The 17,200-nt window shown below is 54.8% G+C and overlaps 1 protein-coding gene across 1 annotated transcript in view; it reads right to left on the bottom strand.

Annotated features, from left to right (window-relative positions):
* Positions 1-649: 649 nt before the first annotated feature.
* LOC122428160 (epididymis-specific alpha-mannosidase-like) overlaps positions 650-17,200 on the bottom strand; it is a 39,444-nt gene continuing 22,893 nt past the window's right edge. Inside the window, exons 7-19 of the mRNA XM_043447969.1 lie at positions 16,559-16,757; positions 15,502-15,692; positions 14,275-14,440; positions 12,711-12,838; positions 10,745-11,019; positions 9,851-10,042; positions 9,105-9,357; positions 7,891-8,001; positions 7,607-7,813; positions 4,264-4,390; positions 2,475-2,587; positions 2,012-2,132; positions 650-747 (exon numbers count right to left, since the gene is read on the bottom strand). Coding sequence (XP_043303904.1) covers positions 650-747; positions 2,012-2,132; positions 2,475-2,587; positions 4,264-4,390; positions 7,607-7,813; positions 7,891-8,001; positions 9,105-9,357; positions 9,851-10,042; positions 10,745-11,019; positions 12,711-12,838; positions 14,275-14,440; positions 15,502-15,692; positions 16,559-16,757 — 2,181 coding nt within the window. The remainder of the gene's footprint in view (positions 748-2,011; positions 2,133-2,474; positions 2,588-4,263; positions 4,391-7,606; positions 7,814-7,890; positions 8,002-9,104; positions 9,358-9,850; positions 10,043-10,744; positions 11,020-12,710; positions 12,839-14,274; positions 14,441-15,501; positions 15,693-16,558; positions 16,758-17,200) is intronic.

The following is a 17,200-nucleotide window of genomic DNA, read 5'->3' as shown; positions in this document are numbered from 1 at the left end:
TGTTCTTGGTCCCGAAATTATGAGACCAGTGGGATCTTTAATATTAATAATCCTTATCCCAGGTGGTCCGTGTTTCACTTGCTACATGGTTTCCTTCCATCTTTTGGTGGCCTGAGCTGTAGGAACTTCCTGTAGGGCACGTGTGACCAGGGGCCAGGGCAAGAGTATGAGATTGGACACAGAGCTTGGCATCACACATCCGGGTCAGTAGCTCCCTCCCGTATATCTTAGGCATAGCCCTCCACAGCAGGGGCGTCTCCACACTGGGATGAGCCCATGAAGGTACCCAGGACACAGCATGGCCACTGGTAACCCTGGGGGACTTGCTGAGATCTGGCACGATGCAGGCAGATGCATTCTGGTATCCCTGGGGATTATTCCTTCTGTCCTTGGGAGAACACCTGGCTTTGACTCTTGCAGGTGAAGCAGGAGGGTGAGCATGTGTGAAGCTACCATCTGTGACAGGAGAGGAGAGAGAGGGCCGGCTCCATTGGGCAGGGGAAGACACAGGTCCTTAATGCGATTTTATTTAAGAAGTCAGAACACCCCCATCCATCCATTTCCTGCCGTTAGCACACCAGCTTGGCAGCTGTTCCCCTCACCCTCTAGGCTGCTTTTCTGTGTCTTGGGACCAAGAATTTGCAAGGACTCACTGCTCTTGAAAGTGAATGAAGAACGTGCGGATCTCCTTCGGGTAGATGGTGACCTCGGGGCCTCCTGGAGGGGGCGGGGGCTGACTGGAGCTGCCTGGGAGCAGAGAGGGTCTGTCCGGCAAGGCCCCTGGACCACCTGCTTCCCGAGGCCCCCTCCTCCCAGCTTCCCCCTGGCAACACGGCGCCTGCTGCGTCTGTGGCTCCCACTGTGATCACAGCCCTCAGCTGCCCCCTCTTGACAGGACTGCACTGCTGAGCGGCCTCTTTCATTTCCGGCCTCCCCTGAGGGCCCAGCACAGTCAAGGCGTGTGCAGGGGGCTTCGGCCTGCTTGGTCTTGTTTCTCCGTGGGTTGTGGCCCCATATATGTGCCTAAGAGTCCTCTCACTGAGGCCATGAGGGGGCCCTGCCCTTGATCTCAGTGGGCTGTCTTCAGACACACCCTGGGCTTTAGGCTTCCTCCTTGGGGTGAAACTTGCTCCTGCATCCATCCCTCTATCCATCCATCCGTACAAACATCCAATCATCCACCACACACTCTTCCATCCTTTCATACTGCCCTCCATCCTGCATCCTCCGATCCATCTGTTCAACCTCCAGCCGCACAACAGTCCATGTTCCGTCCACTTTCCTTCCTTTCATTCATCATTCACTCATCCTCTTTCCTTCCTTCCTTCCTTCCTTCCTCCCTCCCTCTTTCCATCCATCTGTCACTCAACCATTGAGCTGTCCATCATCCATCTACTTTTCTTCCTTCCTTCCATCTTTTTTTTTTCTATCAAACCATCCCTTCATCCATCTGTCTATCATACATTGACTAAGTGCCTCCTTATGCAGCCAGACTATGCTGTGTGCAGGAGCCAAAACAGGAGATAAATGGGACAGAGCTCACTGAGGGAGAGGGGAGAGCAAGGGAGGCTCCTGACTCAGCCCTGACCTGGGGGAGAGTCAGGGGAGGCCCAGAAAGGGGACAAGTGCTTTCCAGGCAGAAGGAATAGCAGAGGCAAAGATTTCCAGGCAAGAAGCAGTCTGTGTGTGTGCAGTGTAATGCACAGCAGGGAAACTGTCAGAACACCTGGGGGTGCACCTAAAGTTTGGGGCTCACTCAAGGACTCAGAGGGTTGTAGTCTTGGACACACAAGTGCACCCACGCACACACACCACCTGTGTGGAGCTCTGGCACGTGGAGACTGACCTGAAGCTTAGAGTCTATAACCTTCTGTGGCTGATTCAGGAAGGCTGAGACCCAGAGAAGGAGGATGGCCAGCTCCAGGTCACACAGGCCTCAGGGGCAGAGCTGGGGTCTGGCTGGGAGTGAGGCTGGGGACCTGGGGCGGGGCCAGGACCAGGGCATCCGAACCTCTGTGGCGGGGAGGGTCCCGCGTGCTCCAGGTCCAGCGATGCATCTCACTCACGTTCCAGGTCCCTGTGAGCGAGCGCTCCTCCACGGACACCACGGAGCCCAGTCCCCGCAGCACAGACTGCAGGACAGAGCAAGGGAGGGGTGAGCACCCAGACCCCAGACCTGAGCAGAGACCCCAATGCATCAGGGCGGCCGCACCAGGGCCCAGGGCCCAGCATCCCCCACATTCATTGCAGGGCAAGTCCCTGCGGGAGGAGGGGCAGCCCCATTTTACAGATGAGGACCTGAGGCCCGGGGCAGCTGGCCCCCCAGTTCTCGCTGGATCAGCATGCCCAGCAGGTGGCGGGCAGGTGGGGCCGCCCCGGGAAACACCCAGACACCAGGGTTTGTCTCCCGACGGTGCGTCCTCCCGGGGGCCTGACTCTGTGATGTCGGAGCAGGCCACGGGAGGGCGGCTTACCTGCAGGTTCAGCGTCACAGGCTGAGACAGCACGGGGTCCTGGTCCACCTCATACAGGTGCTGGAGCCGCAGCAGGACCCGGCGCAGGTCTGCCTTGGCCTCGCGGTTTTGGTCTTAGGGACGGAAGGAAGGTGGCCGTGAGGACAACAGTCTCTGCCTGGCCCTTTACACTCTCACCTCCACTTCACAACTTCAACCTCCCTCGGAGGCAGCTAACACAGCCCCACTTTGCAGATGAGCCAAACAAGGCTCAGAGAGGGGCGAACACTTGCCCAGAGACACAGACAGTGTGCATAAAGAAGGAGGGGGGAAGATTCCAACCCAGGTGCAGCCAAAGTGACGCCTCCCACCACCCACACCAGGGCCGTTGCACTCGTCTGAAAGTCTTCATTCTTATTCACTGGTGAGCTCCTCACTGGGCCTGTCCTTCTGGCTTCCTGTTCTCTGGAACTTTCTCTCTGCCCTGGCACCTGTGAATGGGGGGTGTGGCCTCATATCCCTGAAGATGAGGCACCATTGCAAAGGTGATGTGTCACGTCTCACAGAAGCTTATTTCTGCCACGAGACCTAGGAAATGTGTTGTAATATAGCCTCTATCTGCTGGTCTTTGGAGACCAAATGAGAAGAGCCACCCTGCTGATCCCACAGAGCAAGGGGTCGAAATGAACTGTGCTGTGTGAAGACAGTGATGCTGTGGGCTCCTTGTTACTTTGCATAAGAAGTCTGCAAAGTCTCTTGTCTCCATTCAAGTGATGGGGTTAGGGACTGGAGCTCTAGAATCAAGGAAGGATTTCTGGCACTGGAAAATGTAGCTAGAGATGATGACAATGGTGATGCAGGTGATGATGACAATGGGGTTGTATGTTTCTGGGGAGGCAGGCGGCCCTCTTAGCATCCCCAGTGCTCCCCTCGTTTGGCCTCTTATTCACCTTCCTGGGAACAGGGTCTTGCTTGGCCCAGCTGGTGTCTCCTTTACTTCATTCAGTACAAACTGCCTCCAGGAGGTACTTTCTCAGTGTCTTGGCCACACACACACACACACACACACACACACAAGTGGGAGCCAAATGACTCTGCTGCTGTTGGGAACCCCGTCCACCCCATCATATGTATCAAGTGGGCAGTGGAGCAGGGATGCTGGAGGTCAGCGTCAGGAAGCCAAGTGGCTTCAAGCTTGAGCCAGTCTTTCAAAGATCCAGTTTATCAGGCACAAAGGTAACATCAGGCCTTGACTTCTTTCTATTCCTCCTTCTTAATTGGGCTGACACTTATATGGAACGTCCTAGGCCCTGAGTGTGGCTTTGGGGACACAGCAGTGGCTGGGGCACAGACAGCCCTGCCCTGGAACTGCTCAGAGTCTAAAGGGGCAGGTAAGGGGTACAGGACCTATTTGTTTCTGGAAGGTGTTGCCTCCACCAGGAAGCCCTCAGTGATGCCTAGCTGGGACTTTCCTCAGATCACTGTCATTACTCTCTGATGAATTGCCTGCTTCCCTCTGTAGACAGGGGCCCACCGAGCCCAGGGATGTTTCCTGCATCATCCATGGTTCAATCCACAGTGCCTGACATTAGAATCATTTTTCAAGGCATGAACGGAACCTCATCAAAGTTATGCCTGAGCCCAAAATACAGGTGGGACACCGGTGTCTGAGGCTCCAGGAGAAGACCCTGGAAGAAGCGGGAACTGAAAGAGCCTGGATGACTCTGAGCCTCTGTCCAGTGATGGGCTGTGGGACCCGGCTGGCATGTGGTGGCAGGAGTGAACCTGGATACCTGAACACCCGCCGCACCTTTCCGGAGAGTCCGTAGGTGCTGTGTGTGGTTTGAGCCGTACTTCCAGCCGGGGATGCTGAGGATCTGCAGGTGGACGCTTGGGGGCAGCGTCACAGCCTCTTGCTTCCTGGGGCCTGAACCACGCTGGGCAATCTCTGCAAGGCAGATGGACAACAAGGAGAGGCCTTGGGCCAAACTCTCCTCCTGACACAGCTCGCCACACTAAGTCCCCCGCTTCATCTGATCTCACTTCCTCCCACCTGTGGTCCACAGGGCAGGCATCCTGAAGCACCTGTTCATGCAAAAGCCCCAGCCTGCCTTGAATCTCTAGTCCAGCCGGTTCAAACTGCAGACCGGGAGGTGGGACCAGAGAGAAGACGCCATTTCTTCCAGAACTTGCAGGGAGTTCACACAGAGACCTGCTCTGAACAAAGTCTCAGACGCCAACTCCCGTGCTGACATCTATCGCTGCCTCTGCCCAGACGGACTCAGCCCTCCTCTTCCAGGAGATGCTCTGGGCTCCAGCTGGAGCCGCCATCGCCTCGCAACTCCCAGGCCTCAGTGATTGGTCAGGCTTGGGTCACGTGATTTGATCGGGGCCAATCAGAGCCTTTCCTGGGATCTCTGCCCGTGGCACAGGCCTCTCAGTTCCTTTGGTCCCAGAGCTGTTCACAGCCACGTCCCAGACAAGAGCAGAAAGAGGGTCTGCAGACAGCGAAGCTCAGGTGACAGAAGGAGGGAGGGACAGCGCATGAGGGGCCCAGCACCCGAGGAAACAATACACGCTCCCCTTCCCTGAGGTGCGTCTACCCGGGAATAAAGGCTCCTCTGGCTCCGTCTCAGACCTTTGGTTTCTCCGTGTGCAGGTGGAAGAGCCCAGGGCCGAACCTGGGACGAGCTGACCACAGCCGTGGACAGGACCGTGGGCGGAGCTGACCCCAGCCGTGGACGGGACCGTGGGTGGCGCTGACCACAGCCGTGGAGTTTCTCTCCGCGGCAACACCCTCTCTGCTGCCAGGAAGGAACTGCTGACTGACAAAGGAGCAGGCCCAGCCCAGCTACCAGACCCGCCCGCCCCTGTCCTCGGAGTCTGCCCCTGGACATAGGCGTGGCTGGGAAGGCAGCTCCTGACCGTCCCAGAAGAGATGGACATGAGCATCTACTCCCGAGAGGCCCAGAGCTGCACTGTCTCCCTCCTGCCCCAGCTTCTTGTCCAGCTCGTCCTTCCATTCCACTGCTTTCCCCACGCCCAGCCCAAGTACCTGCCCCTTCAGTTTCTTCTCTTACAAACAAGAGGTCAACTGTTATCTCTTGAATTTGATCACTGTACACCGACCTTGTCTGGGGTTGCAAACTCCACCAAACATACAGACATCAGGTCTCTCATGACCTCTAATCCCTCTTCACCCTGAAGTTGAATCCCCATGACTTGTCCCCACTTTGAGCCCCTGAGAAATCCTTCAGGACAAGAGCTGGGTCTAATGCAGGTACAGTCTGCAGCATATGGCAGGCACTCAATAAATGCTCAGTGAATGAGTCAGCTACCACCCACCTTATTGCTAATGCCTTGTGAAGTTCTAGCCTAAATCTCAAACTGGGAAAACCTAAAATCATGCCCTCATCAAAACTTGTGCAAGAGGTGAGAAATAGAAAACAGCTTAAGGATTACAGGCAAAATTTGGAATTAATGTGGGTTTGACTGCAACCATTGAAATAAGTCAAATATTGTAATAAAGCCAGACTTGAGTGTCTTGGTTTCATAGTGCATATAAAATTTATGCTTACACTTTACTATAATCTATTGTGTGCAATAGCATTATGTCTAAGGAAAACAGTTTATATATACATTAGATTTTAAAAGCTTTCTTGTTAAAAAGGTTACCTCAGGTGAGACTTCAGTGATTAGCAATCTTTCTGCAAGAACAATGACAAAGATCACTAATCCTATAGTAATTATAGTAATAATGAAAAATATTTGAATACTGTGAGAAATAGCAAAATGTGATACATTGATGTGAACTGAGCAAATGCTGTTGAAAGAGCAGTGCAGACAAGCATGCTGCTGCAAGATTCAGCACACCTTCAATTTGTAAACAATGCAGTATCGTCAATGCTCAAAAAAAAAAAAAAAGAAGAAAACAAAAGCATACATGTAGAGGTATACCTGTAGACAGAATGTACAGATACATACTGTTTATGTCTATAAAATTTTAAAGATTCTCTATAGTTGCATATTCAAATACTTTCAAATGCACTCATTGTTTAAAGTATTTCATGTTCAACTATTTAGCTATGATGCCCAACTGTAGTGAAGGAAACTTATACAAGTCTCAGGAGAGGCAACTCATAAAACTCGCAGATCAGGACATAGAAGACAATCACCCTCACTTGGTGACAGCACACTTAATTCAGATAAAGCCAGTCTTAAATGCTGAGCCTGCAGACCTGAATGGTGACATATATCGTAGGAAGAAGTAGAAAGTGTCCTCAGAGAAGGAAATACAGGAGATTGAGGGAAAAGAGATAAGAAGGGAATGGCTGTAAGTCCCAGCTGTGAATCTACTAGCTGTATGACCTTGAACGAGTCACTGAACCTCTGTGCACCTCAGGTTGCCCACATTTAAAATGAGGGTTTTGGATGAGGACTCTGGTCCCTTCCTACCCCAAAGTAGCCCAGATCCTGGCAGGTACTGAGAGAGTTAATCCTTAGGTAGATTGATAAGCAGTCCAGGGCCCTCAGAAGAAGAAATGGACAAACTTTTTTTTTTCTACATTTCTTCGTCTTAGACACAAAGATGTTGTTACTTAAACTCTGAGGTGTTATGACAACAATCTTTAAGATTAACTTTCTTTAAGCCCAGAGCTAATGATTACACAACAAAACAACTCATCTTGCTCAAGAGTATGCTTTTTTTAAACTCTGTTCTAATGATTATATAATAAAAAAGTATCCTGCTCCAGGACATGTTTCTCCTTCTTAAGAGGTACCTTCTGACTAATCTTAAGACTTACTTGTGGCAGTGGGTCTGGTAAGACCTCTCTATTGTTAGTTCTAATCTTGTTAATTTAAGATGTCTGTTGTGGGAGTGGGTCTGGTAAAAGTATATAAGGCCTTGATATGACTACCAAGTGGGGCTCTCTCCCTGCCCCTTCTGTTGTCTATGTCAGAGGCTTTCTTTGTCATTTTCCAGTGTAATGAGGCTTCTGCCACACAAAAGGTCTGAGTGATCAATCCTGGGACCTGATGCCAAAGCTAAATCTTCTTCTTCAGAGATCACAAATCAACACCATTCACCATTAGCTATCAATACAAGCTCAGCCCCATCCCTGGACAGGTAGGTTCCCTCAGGCAGTGATGACAGGAGCATGTTTACCACTCATCTCTCTGAGCATCACGATGGGCCGGTGCTGCAGCGCCAGCCCACTCCTCTGGCGCAGGCCACTGGTGAGGTTCCTGGGTCCCAGCAGAAGCCAGAGCACCGGGTGGACGACTGAGGTGTCGTTCAGTGTGAGGTCAGCAATGATGTTTGCTGGATCATTGTTCACCAGCCGCCGGTGGAGCATGACCTGCAAAGGACAACTGTCTGACCGGGCCTGCCTGGGCCCTGGGGTCCCCGAGAGTGACCAGAGGGGCCTCCTCTTACCTCCACCTGCCCATTCCCTTGGCTGGAGACACCGTGGGCCTGCTCAGACAGCAGCACCAGCCTGCTTCGTCTGTCCTGGATGAAGGCTGACTGCACCATGGGGTAGTAATTCTGTGGACAGAAACATTGGCAGCCTGGTGGAGGGGGCAGTGGACCAGGTCAGCCAGCAGGCCTGGGGTCTCCCTCTGGCCCCAGGCAGCCCCCTGCATGGGCGCAGCAGCAGCCCAGGGTGGCATGGTAGACAGGGGGAGGGGCTCTGAGTTCTGAGATGGACACACTGGGATTCAGAGCCAGCTCCACTGCTTCCTGACCTTATGGCCTGGGGGACCCAGCCTGCCTGAGCCTGTTTCCCCACCTGTAAAATGTGCCCCCAAGGTCCCCCTGGTGCAGGGAGAGAATGAGGCATTTGTGCCCGTCCAGCCTGAGATGGCCCCAAGCCAGGGGTTCCCAAATAGAAAGGGGCTGGTGTCTGGGCTGGAAAGCACTCACACAGCCCTGCCCTTTCCTATTTTGGAGGAAGATGTCCTGGGCTGATGGTCCTGGACCGCTGGAGCCCAGGGCACAGTGTGTGAAGACCAGTTGGAGATGAAGGGACAGAAGCTCAAGGAAGTCAGAGCAGGGAGGAACCACACTCCTTCTCCAGGTTCCTCTGGAAGGAGAGACAACTATCTATAGGAAGGCTCAGGAGGTGCCCAGCACGGCCCTGCCCCTGGATCATCCCAGGCCTCAGCACAGTTCTGGGGGAGGTCACTGTCTTCCCAGGGGAGCACCAGGGACACCCAGGGACTCGCCCGAGGTCACGCTGATGGAGGGAGAGGCCCTGGGAGCTGACTGATCTTGGAGTTCAGCTGCTGCTCAGCTCTCCCTGGAAGACAGGCTATGGCTCAGCTCTGAGCAGTCAGGGAGAGTCATACCCTGTTCAGGGCTAGACAGGCACCACACGCTTAATACTCAAGCAATCCCCAGTCAGTCATTCATCTGACCAAGGAGGACCCACGGTGCACACAGGAGACCTCAGGGACATGCCTCACACATGGTGACCCCAGAGCTCTGAGGCCTGGTCTGAACGCACATGGCCACAGGCCCTAGGGGCAGACTCAGGGCAGTAGGACTCTGGAGATGCTCTGAACCTAAGGAGACTCTCCTGCTTTCTGGAAAATGGCCATCAAGATTGGGTCTACAGCAGCCAAACCCCAGGACAGCTCAGGGTGTACCCGAGCGTTGGTGTTGTTCTTGTATTTTCTGTAGGGCCGGCGCTGCATCTGGTAGCCATTGTTGTCCGAGTAGAGGACCTGTCCCGTGTTCAGGTTGGTGCTAGTCCTCAGGATGGCCTCTCGGCTCAGCTCCAAGGGGCCCACCCAGTACTCCTGCTCTATGCGATGGCAGAGCAGCTCCCCATCAGATCCCTGGGGCCTGTGGGCCAGCCGGGAGTAGATGGCAAATGTGGCCTCACTGTCGTTCAGCTCCCTGGAGGAGAAGCAAGACAGGTAGGTCAAGCCCAGGGAGCCTTCTTGATGTCCCTCCCTTATTCTTTCCTTTATCTCCTTCCGTTTCCCTCCCTCCATCCTTCCTGCAGCCAGGAAGCCGGGGAGCCTGCTTGGAATAGAGAACAGGAGGGACCCTGTCTTCTGAAGACTCTGGATACCCAGCCACGCCTGGGGGCTCTGTCTGTCCTGCTGATGGAAACACAAGAACTGCTCTCGTGCTGGTCACTGTCACCGTGGGCTCCTGTCCCACCTCTGGACTCAGGTGCCCCCAGGGTGACACAGCGCAGGCCAGAGAGCAGGCCTGCAGAGACTGGAGCAGCTCATGACGTCATGGGGCTTCCAGGGAGGAAGGACCGTGCGCCAAGCCCAGGTCCAGGAGCTGGGTGTCTGCAGCAAGGACGGGCCCCCATTACCTCAGTCACCTGCCTGTGAGCACCTCCACATGCTGAGCACAGCCAGGGGGCCGCCCTCACCTGTAGAAGTCCTGCCTGATCTCAGTCACCAGCGGCCCTGCCACGATCTCCATCCTCACAGCCTCCCACGCGGGCTTTGCTTTACCACTGGGTGTAAACACATAATTGTCTGAAACGGGGAGTTTCCAGACGTCACTGTTTGCGTGATACTCCATGAACTGCTGGGTCATGTATACCTTTCGGTTACTCTGCCTGCACAGAGAGGAGAGAGAAAACAGTGTCATCATCACAGAAAACATGTCATCCTCATGCTGGAACCAGGTTCACAGATCCTCTATGGAGACACCAGCTTGGAACCAGGGATGAATGGAGACCACTTCTACAGAACGAAAGTAGTGTATCTGTACAACAGAATATTATTGAGTCTGCAAGAAGAATGAGGGGTCTCATTCACCCTGCCACATGCATGAAAGTTGGAAACCTGATGAGAAGTGAAAGAAGGCATCCTGCCAAGGACCCATATGGTATAATTTCATTGCATGATTCATCCATGTAGGCCAATCCGAAGAGACAGCAAGGAGGTTCAAGTCACCAGGGCTTGATGCAGGTGAAAGATGCGTGGGGCCTGAGCAATGATGGAGCCTGAGCCCACAGTGCTCACTGCACCTTTCCCAGCCTGACCAGGGAGACTCAGAACGTTCTGGGACTGCACTCCATTTCTGCTGCTCCCCACACTCTCCCCCTGATCACCTCTGCTGGATCCTGTAGGTCCTGGCTGCTTCTGTGACTAGGCCTAGACTCACACACCTAGAAATAGAGCTCGATGCACTGCAGGGAGCTTAACCACCATCACACCCTTGCCCTTCAGCTGAGGAAATGGAGATCCAGGTAGGGCATTTCCTGCCCAGGTCCAGGGTCCTCCTGGCCTCAGAGGCAGCAACAACTGCACCTCACCTCTCCCAGATGCTGTGCATCAGGTTGGTGTCCAGGTCCAGGAAGATGATGTAGCAGTCATTCACCACAGCTACCAGGCTCTGGCCCACCTGCCCGCCATGTCTCCTGAGTCTGCCTCCAAACTGCGTGGTTTTGGCCACAAAGGGCTCAGGCTCCCCAGTGTCCTCCTGGGAACTTCTTCTGGGCCGGATGCTGTAGTGCTGGTAACTGAGTCCTGGGATCGTGGTCAGCACGTGCAGGTCATAGGCAGAGGGCAACTCCTTCGAGCGCTGGACCTGCAAGACCCGAAGAACAGGATGAATGATGGATGTCAGGGATGGAAGATGCCTCAGTCTCCTTGGAAACCCTGGGCTTACACATCTGGCGGATGGAGTGCTTGCTCTCCATGGAGATAGCTGGGTCATCCAACACTGGGCTGTGTTGGGTTCCCCTCTTGCATCTTCCCTGCTCAACTGGGTCCAGCCTCTTCTCCCCCCTTCCTCCTTCTCCTGCAGGGCTGCAAGCCACCTGCTCTCCTCCCAAACTCCCTCCTGTTCCTGCCTCTGAGCTGTTCCTCACAGTGTTCCCTCAACCTCTTTGAAGGGGGCTCCCTTGTCTCTTAATCCTCTGATTTCCCCGAGGAGGGAGGTTTCCAGGTCACCCTGCAGGCCTGTCTCCATCTGCACGTCATCTGATTCAGGGAAGGGAGTTGGGTGAGGACACTGGGTCCATGCAGGGGGTCCTCCACACTCTAGGGAGCAAGTGCCACTTCTGGGTCTTGTGGGAGGATTTGGGGGGCCATGAGCAAACCCATGTGGCTGCTCACAGCCTCCAGCCTGGCCTTTTCTGGACTAAAGCAGATACCAGTCTCCACTCCACACCCCTAACCTGTCCTGATGTTTTTCTCCACCACAATTGTCATCTGTCACTCCTACACTTTCTTATTTTGTTCTTGTCTGGATCCCCCACTGGAATAGGGGCCCCCTAAGTGCAGGGACTTTTGTCTACTTGGTTATTAAAGTTTCCCCAGTGCCTAGAGTAATGCCTGACACATCCTAGGTGTTCAGTAGTATTTAAGAGTGTTTCAGCTCAGTGGGTGGTGCCTTTGGGTGGGGAAGGGGGATGTTCCATGTTGGGTCTACTCTACCCAACACCCTTCCCTGCCCTGACCCTGACATAGAGGAGTCTTCCTCCTCTGTCTCAGCTAAGGATCACTGCCCTGGCTGCCTGGTCATCACCCCACACCTTAACTGTCCATTCCTGTGTCTGCTCCCTGAATCCCAGGATGGCTCCCAAGTCCAGGGAGGAGCACTCATCTGGGACCAAGCCCAGCCCAGGCTTTCAGGGGTGTTTGCTGAATGGCTGACTGATGGCATTACTCAGTCCATCTCCCCAAGGAAGTGCTGGCTTGGTAACAGTAGGGTCACCTCCATAATCAAGTCTAGCTCCAGGTCTGGGAAGGAGATGAGGAGGGACCACACAGGATGTGGGTGTCATAGCTGGGGCCTGCCTCTAAGACAGCACCTCCATAAAGATGCACAACGAAGACTATTGCTGGCTTCCCCATGAGAAGTAGAAATTTACACAGGGTTATATATACATATACACCAAGTCACCTCAATGCTGTCTGACTCTTTGTGACTCCATCGACTATAGCCCACCAGGCTCTATGCCCATGGGCTTCTCCAGTCGAGAATACTGGAGTGGGTTACCATGTGCTCAAGTGGTGCATATTGCTGACCAGGTATCGAACCCATGTCTCTTGTGGCTCTATATCACAGGCTGATTCTGGTCAACTCGGATACGCAAAGCCCAGGGTCAGACCTCTGGGTGGATCCACTGACCCTGATGGTGACTCACCCCTATGACACTGTCCTCACAGTGAGGGCACCTGTCACATGATCCCTTTAGATCCCCACTTCTGGGGGCTCAGCCCAGAGCAGGGGCAGCAACAGGGCATGCACCATAGATGGGATGTCCCCCTTACCTGTGCAGGCACGGGGCGGCCTGACTCATCTGTGATGCTGACACTGGGGAAGTCCACAGTCAGGGTGATGATAGTGGTGATTGTCCAGGCCAGCGGGTTGTAGACCACCGCAAAGCGTCCCCCAGGCTCTGGGCCTGCAGACAGAGAACAGGCTCTACTGCTGGACCTGACCCACCCCTCACCCCTGGTGCCCCTCAGAACAAAGGAAACTGAGGCAGGTGAGAGCAGCCCTGCAGAGTCCAGGGAGAAGGACAGGCAGACACATGGGCTCTGACATCCAACCCCTTCCTCATCTGTTCAAGTCAGGTCCTGATTCCCAGGTGGGGTGGGGGAGCATGCCCCTAGAGATGAGGGTCCTTGAGCTCCTCACTCATCTCTCCTTGTTAGCCCACTTTAATGGTGAGAAGACTGAGGTCCAGAGTGAAGGGTTAGGGGTCCAAGGTGACCCATGTCCTAAGGCCTGCCTCCAAAACTTGAGCGCTTGGCAATGTACAGACAGAATTCTCTGGAGCTTGAAGGGTCAAGATCAATCACCAAGGTCAGCCCTGGAGGCCTCTTTGGTATGAACCTGGATTCTCTTTCTGCTCCTTCCCCACCTCACGTGCCCCAGGCTATGACCACGTCCGATGACTCCCAGATCCCTGGACACGGCACACACTGTCCAGTCTCTGGCTTCTGCCCAGGCAGTTCTCATGGCTGGATGCCTTCCGGGGCTCTCCACCAGCCCCTTGCTTGGGGAGCTGCCCCCATGAGCTCATGCGAATGGCTGACCTCATCAGATACTTGAAGGACCCAGTTCTACCTCTCTTTCTATGACCCTCATTCCCTCCCGACCCCAGTCCCTGTGAACAGGATTCCAGTCTGTTGCACCCCTGACCCCAGGGCCCTTCCAGAGTCTGAAGGTAGGATGGGACTGTACACAGACGCAGATCGGAGGTCACAGCTGGGGAGGGGAGGGGAGGGCGGAGCGGGGAGGGGAGGGCACAGTGACAGAGGGTGAGTATGGGCCCTGGGAAGGTGGGTGGGCCACATGATCCTGCACGGAGAACACCTATCTCTGATGGCCCAGGATTTGCAGGGGTGAAGCCCATCAGCTCCAGGCAAAAGGGGTGACCACTCATCCTCTACCTGTGAAACCCGCGAAGTCAAAAGAACATGTGCACCTGTCTGCAGAGCTGGGCAGCACAGGACTCCTGGCCCTAATCCTTCTGGTGTGGCCCTGCTCAGGTCCATAACCTCTGCCTTCTGTGTGTGTCCTCAGCAATGAAGTGAGGACAGTGACACTTCCAGCTTTTCAGAGATGTGAGGTGCTACACTATATTGTGTAAGCAGTGTGCTTGGCAACATCCAGACTGCGTTAGCATTTATTCCTGCCTCTAGTTGGCATATCAGCCTTTGCTGAATCACAGAGTGGAAACGGCTCAGTGAAGTGAAGGCACCTGCCCAGCTCACACTGAAATGAGAGCCTCCCCTGGACAGGACTCGAGCTTGAAGTTCAGGTGTCCCAGTCTGTTCCCTGATCCTCAGGCACTCTTTTCAGGCTGGGGCAGACACCCGCCATAGCCCACTGTGCCCCCAGAGCCTCGCTTACCTGAGTGGGCTGGAGACCTGTCCTGGATGATGGAGGCCATCAGCGTGTGCACCCCTTGCATCCCGGTGCTCAGGTGCTCCACAAACATGTCACCCACAGTTGGGACATGAGTCCCGGTGATGGCATCGTGGTGCTGGACCTGGGCCCCCGCAGGAGCAGGACAAGAGTGGGATCAGGCTAGCCTCTGCTCAGCACCTGCTATCCTCACACCCACTGGGCCCTGACTCCCCTTCCCTCTCAGCAGGTGCGGTTGGAGAATTGGGGGGTTCCTCCCATTTTACAGAAGAGAAAACCAAGATCAGAGAGGCTGATGATCTTGTCCAAGTGTTGAACTTGGGAAAACACATAACCTGTGTCCCTGACCCTGGACAGAAGACAGACCTCTGGAAAGGACCCTGCCCAGCTTCCCTCTGTGACCCAGTCATCCCAGAAGTGCTAACCTGCTCTAGACAAGCCCCACACCTGGCCTGGTGCTTGACTACACCATGTAGGGTGGATGACCTCCTCTTCCCAGAAGGGAAACTTGAGTCCCTGTGAGGTGAAGCCACGTGTCCACCCACCCTGATGGATGCTAAAGTCAATTCCATCATGCCCCACACAATGAGTGGTCCTGCCAGCAATTCCCTTTAGTGATTAAGAATGTCATGGGCCATGTGGCCCATTTCTGACTGGAGAGGAGACAAGTTATAAGAGATCTTGGGTCTCATTTTTCCCTTCTGCACAGTGGGGAACAAGTAAGATGCAGATTTATGAGCAACTTCATTTGTGTCAGCCACAAAGCCCACCAGCTTATAAGTACGATCACATTCAACTGTCCCATCAATGTGCTGAGTGAGCCTGTAGTTCTCACTTTTCAAGAAGGAAATTAGAGCTCAGAGAGGGAAATCCTGAGCTGGGATTTGAATCCAGCCAGGACTGTTGGACACCAATGCTGCTCCACATTGCCCTTTGTGCTCTGGGACAATCTGGCTTTAAATCTTACTGAACCAAAGCTGAACCCTGGCAGGCCATGGTCCTAGCCTTGAGGCATCTTCATCATGCATGGTCTTGTGACCAAGGCGACCTCAGTGTTCTCATCTGTAAAAGGGACCTGTAGTGACCAGGGACAGGGAGGAGTGCTGGCCTGGGGGGGTGGGGGTGGGTAAGCACACAGCCCAGGAGGGTCCATTCCTGTCCTGTCTCTGGGAGGCCTTGCGTTACCTCGGAGACCGCCCAGCGGAGCTGCTGGAGCTGCTGCAGGCCCCAGGCCGGGTCCAGGTGTGGGTGCGGAGCCAACAGCACGTGGCGTGTGAACATGGACTCCCCGGCGTACAGCAGAGTGCTGGCTCGCCTCGCCAGCGCCTTGAACGCACTTCGGGAAGCGTAGAATCCAGTCCAGGCATGATGCATGTCTAGGAGCAAAAGGCCAGGAGTTGGAGTAAGGGCATGCCCACGGAGGCCCCTGAGCCCCACCTGGGAAATGCTGAGGAAGATGAGGTCAGAGGTGGATCTGCCTGGGTCCCCAGGGACACAGCCTAGGCCAGGGGGTGATCTCAGGGTTCCTGGTCCAGACAGGTCAGCAATGGTACAAGATCCCTGGAAGGCCTGGGCAGCTGGCAGGGTTAGGTTGGGCTGGGGCATGTCTGGAGAGCCTGAGTGCTGAAGGACTGTGACGAGGACAAGAATCCCAGTGTGCACCGGGGTCCCTGGGATGCCCTGTGGGGAAGGGCCCTGGAGGACTTCAGAGGAAGAGGTAGAGGGATGAGGCCAGGAGGTCAGGACACAGAATGGAAGGGCTGGAGTGCTGGCCGCTCCTCTGTGCCTCTGAGGAAACTCAGGGTCTGGAGACGCATGCCTTTGAGCGGGTCCCTCTGGTTGCCCATGGGGGCTGGGTGGCGTGGCCAATGGGAGCTGAGATCCCTGAAACCACTCTCCTCACCCTGGACACAAAGGTCATGGCATGACGAAGTCCCAAAGGGGCATTACCTACCCCCGCCAGTGCCCCGCCGGATACCAAGTCTGCCTCTGGACATCACTCAAGCCTCTCTTGTGAAAGGAGGGAACCGGGGAAGGGACAGTGGACAACACTGAGCCCGCCTATCCTCTGTCCCCACCCCAGGCAATCCACGCGAGGCAGGCAGGTGAGGTAGGGCTGCCTGTGATCCAGCGGCCCTGTGAGCTCCACTGACGGAGCTGAGCAGCCTGGGAAACCGCCTGTCACTGATTTGGTGACCTCTCTCTGGCACCGAATCCCCCCCCTACCCCCAGAGGCTCCTACCCGAGGAATAGGGCAGGAAGTCGTGGTGGTCTCGGACCTGCCAGGCAACTTGGTCAGAGTGCACAGCCCGGAAGTAGTCGCCTAGCGTGGCGTACTCCATCGAGAAATTGAACTCTGATGTGTTGTTATTGATGTATTCCATTATAATGTCCATGTTGGCGAATTGCAGCGAGGCATTGAGAAACTCCCTGTCACATCCCTGCAGCCGGGGGACAGAAGCAATGCCCAGCCCTTCTGGGTGCAGAGCCCAACCTGCACAGGGAGTGCTTCTCTTATCCCCACGGCCACCCCCCTCTCCCCATGGTGGACCCTGAAGCCCCCCACGTAGCTCACTAGCTCTCTCCTCTGGGAGCACAGCAGGTGCTCCATCCAGTTTGGCTGTGACCACAATGGTGACTGGGTGTCGGGCACTGTCCCCCAGGGGTGTCTTTCATTATAAGACAAATCCAGTCAATGGAGCAGGTCCTGTCATCATCCACATTTCACAGATGAGGAAAATGAGGTTCAGAGGGGCCAAGTCTCACAGCCCCTGAGTAGGGAGCCAGGATTCAGGTCGAGGCCTCTGCTCCCAGCACTGAGAAGGGGAAAGGAGGGGGAGTGCTGGGAAGGAGCTGGAGCCTGCGTGGGGGAGGAGATGCATCA

Source organism: Cervus canadensis, chromosome 26 (genome assembly GCF_019320065.1).
Source record: "Cervus canadensis isolate Bull #8, Minnesota chromosome 26, ASM1932006v1, whole genome shotgun sequence".
In the NCBI taxonomy this organism is placed as follows: Eukaryota; Metazoa; Chordata; class Mammalia; order Artiodactyla; family Cervidae; genus Cervus; species Cervus canadensis.
This window is presented reverse-complemented; position numbering and strand designations above follow the sequence as displayed.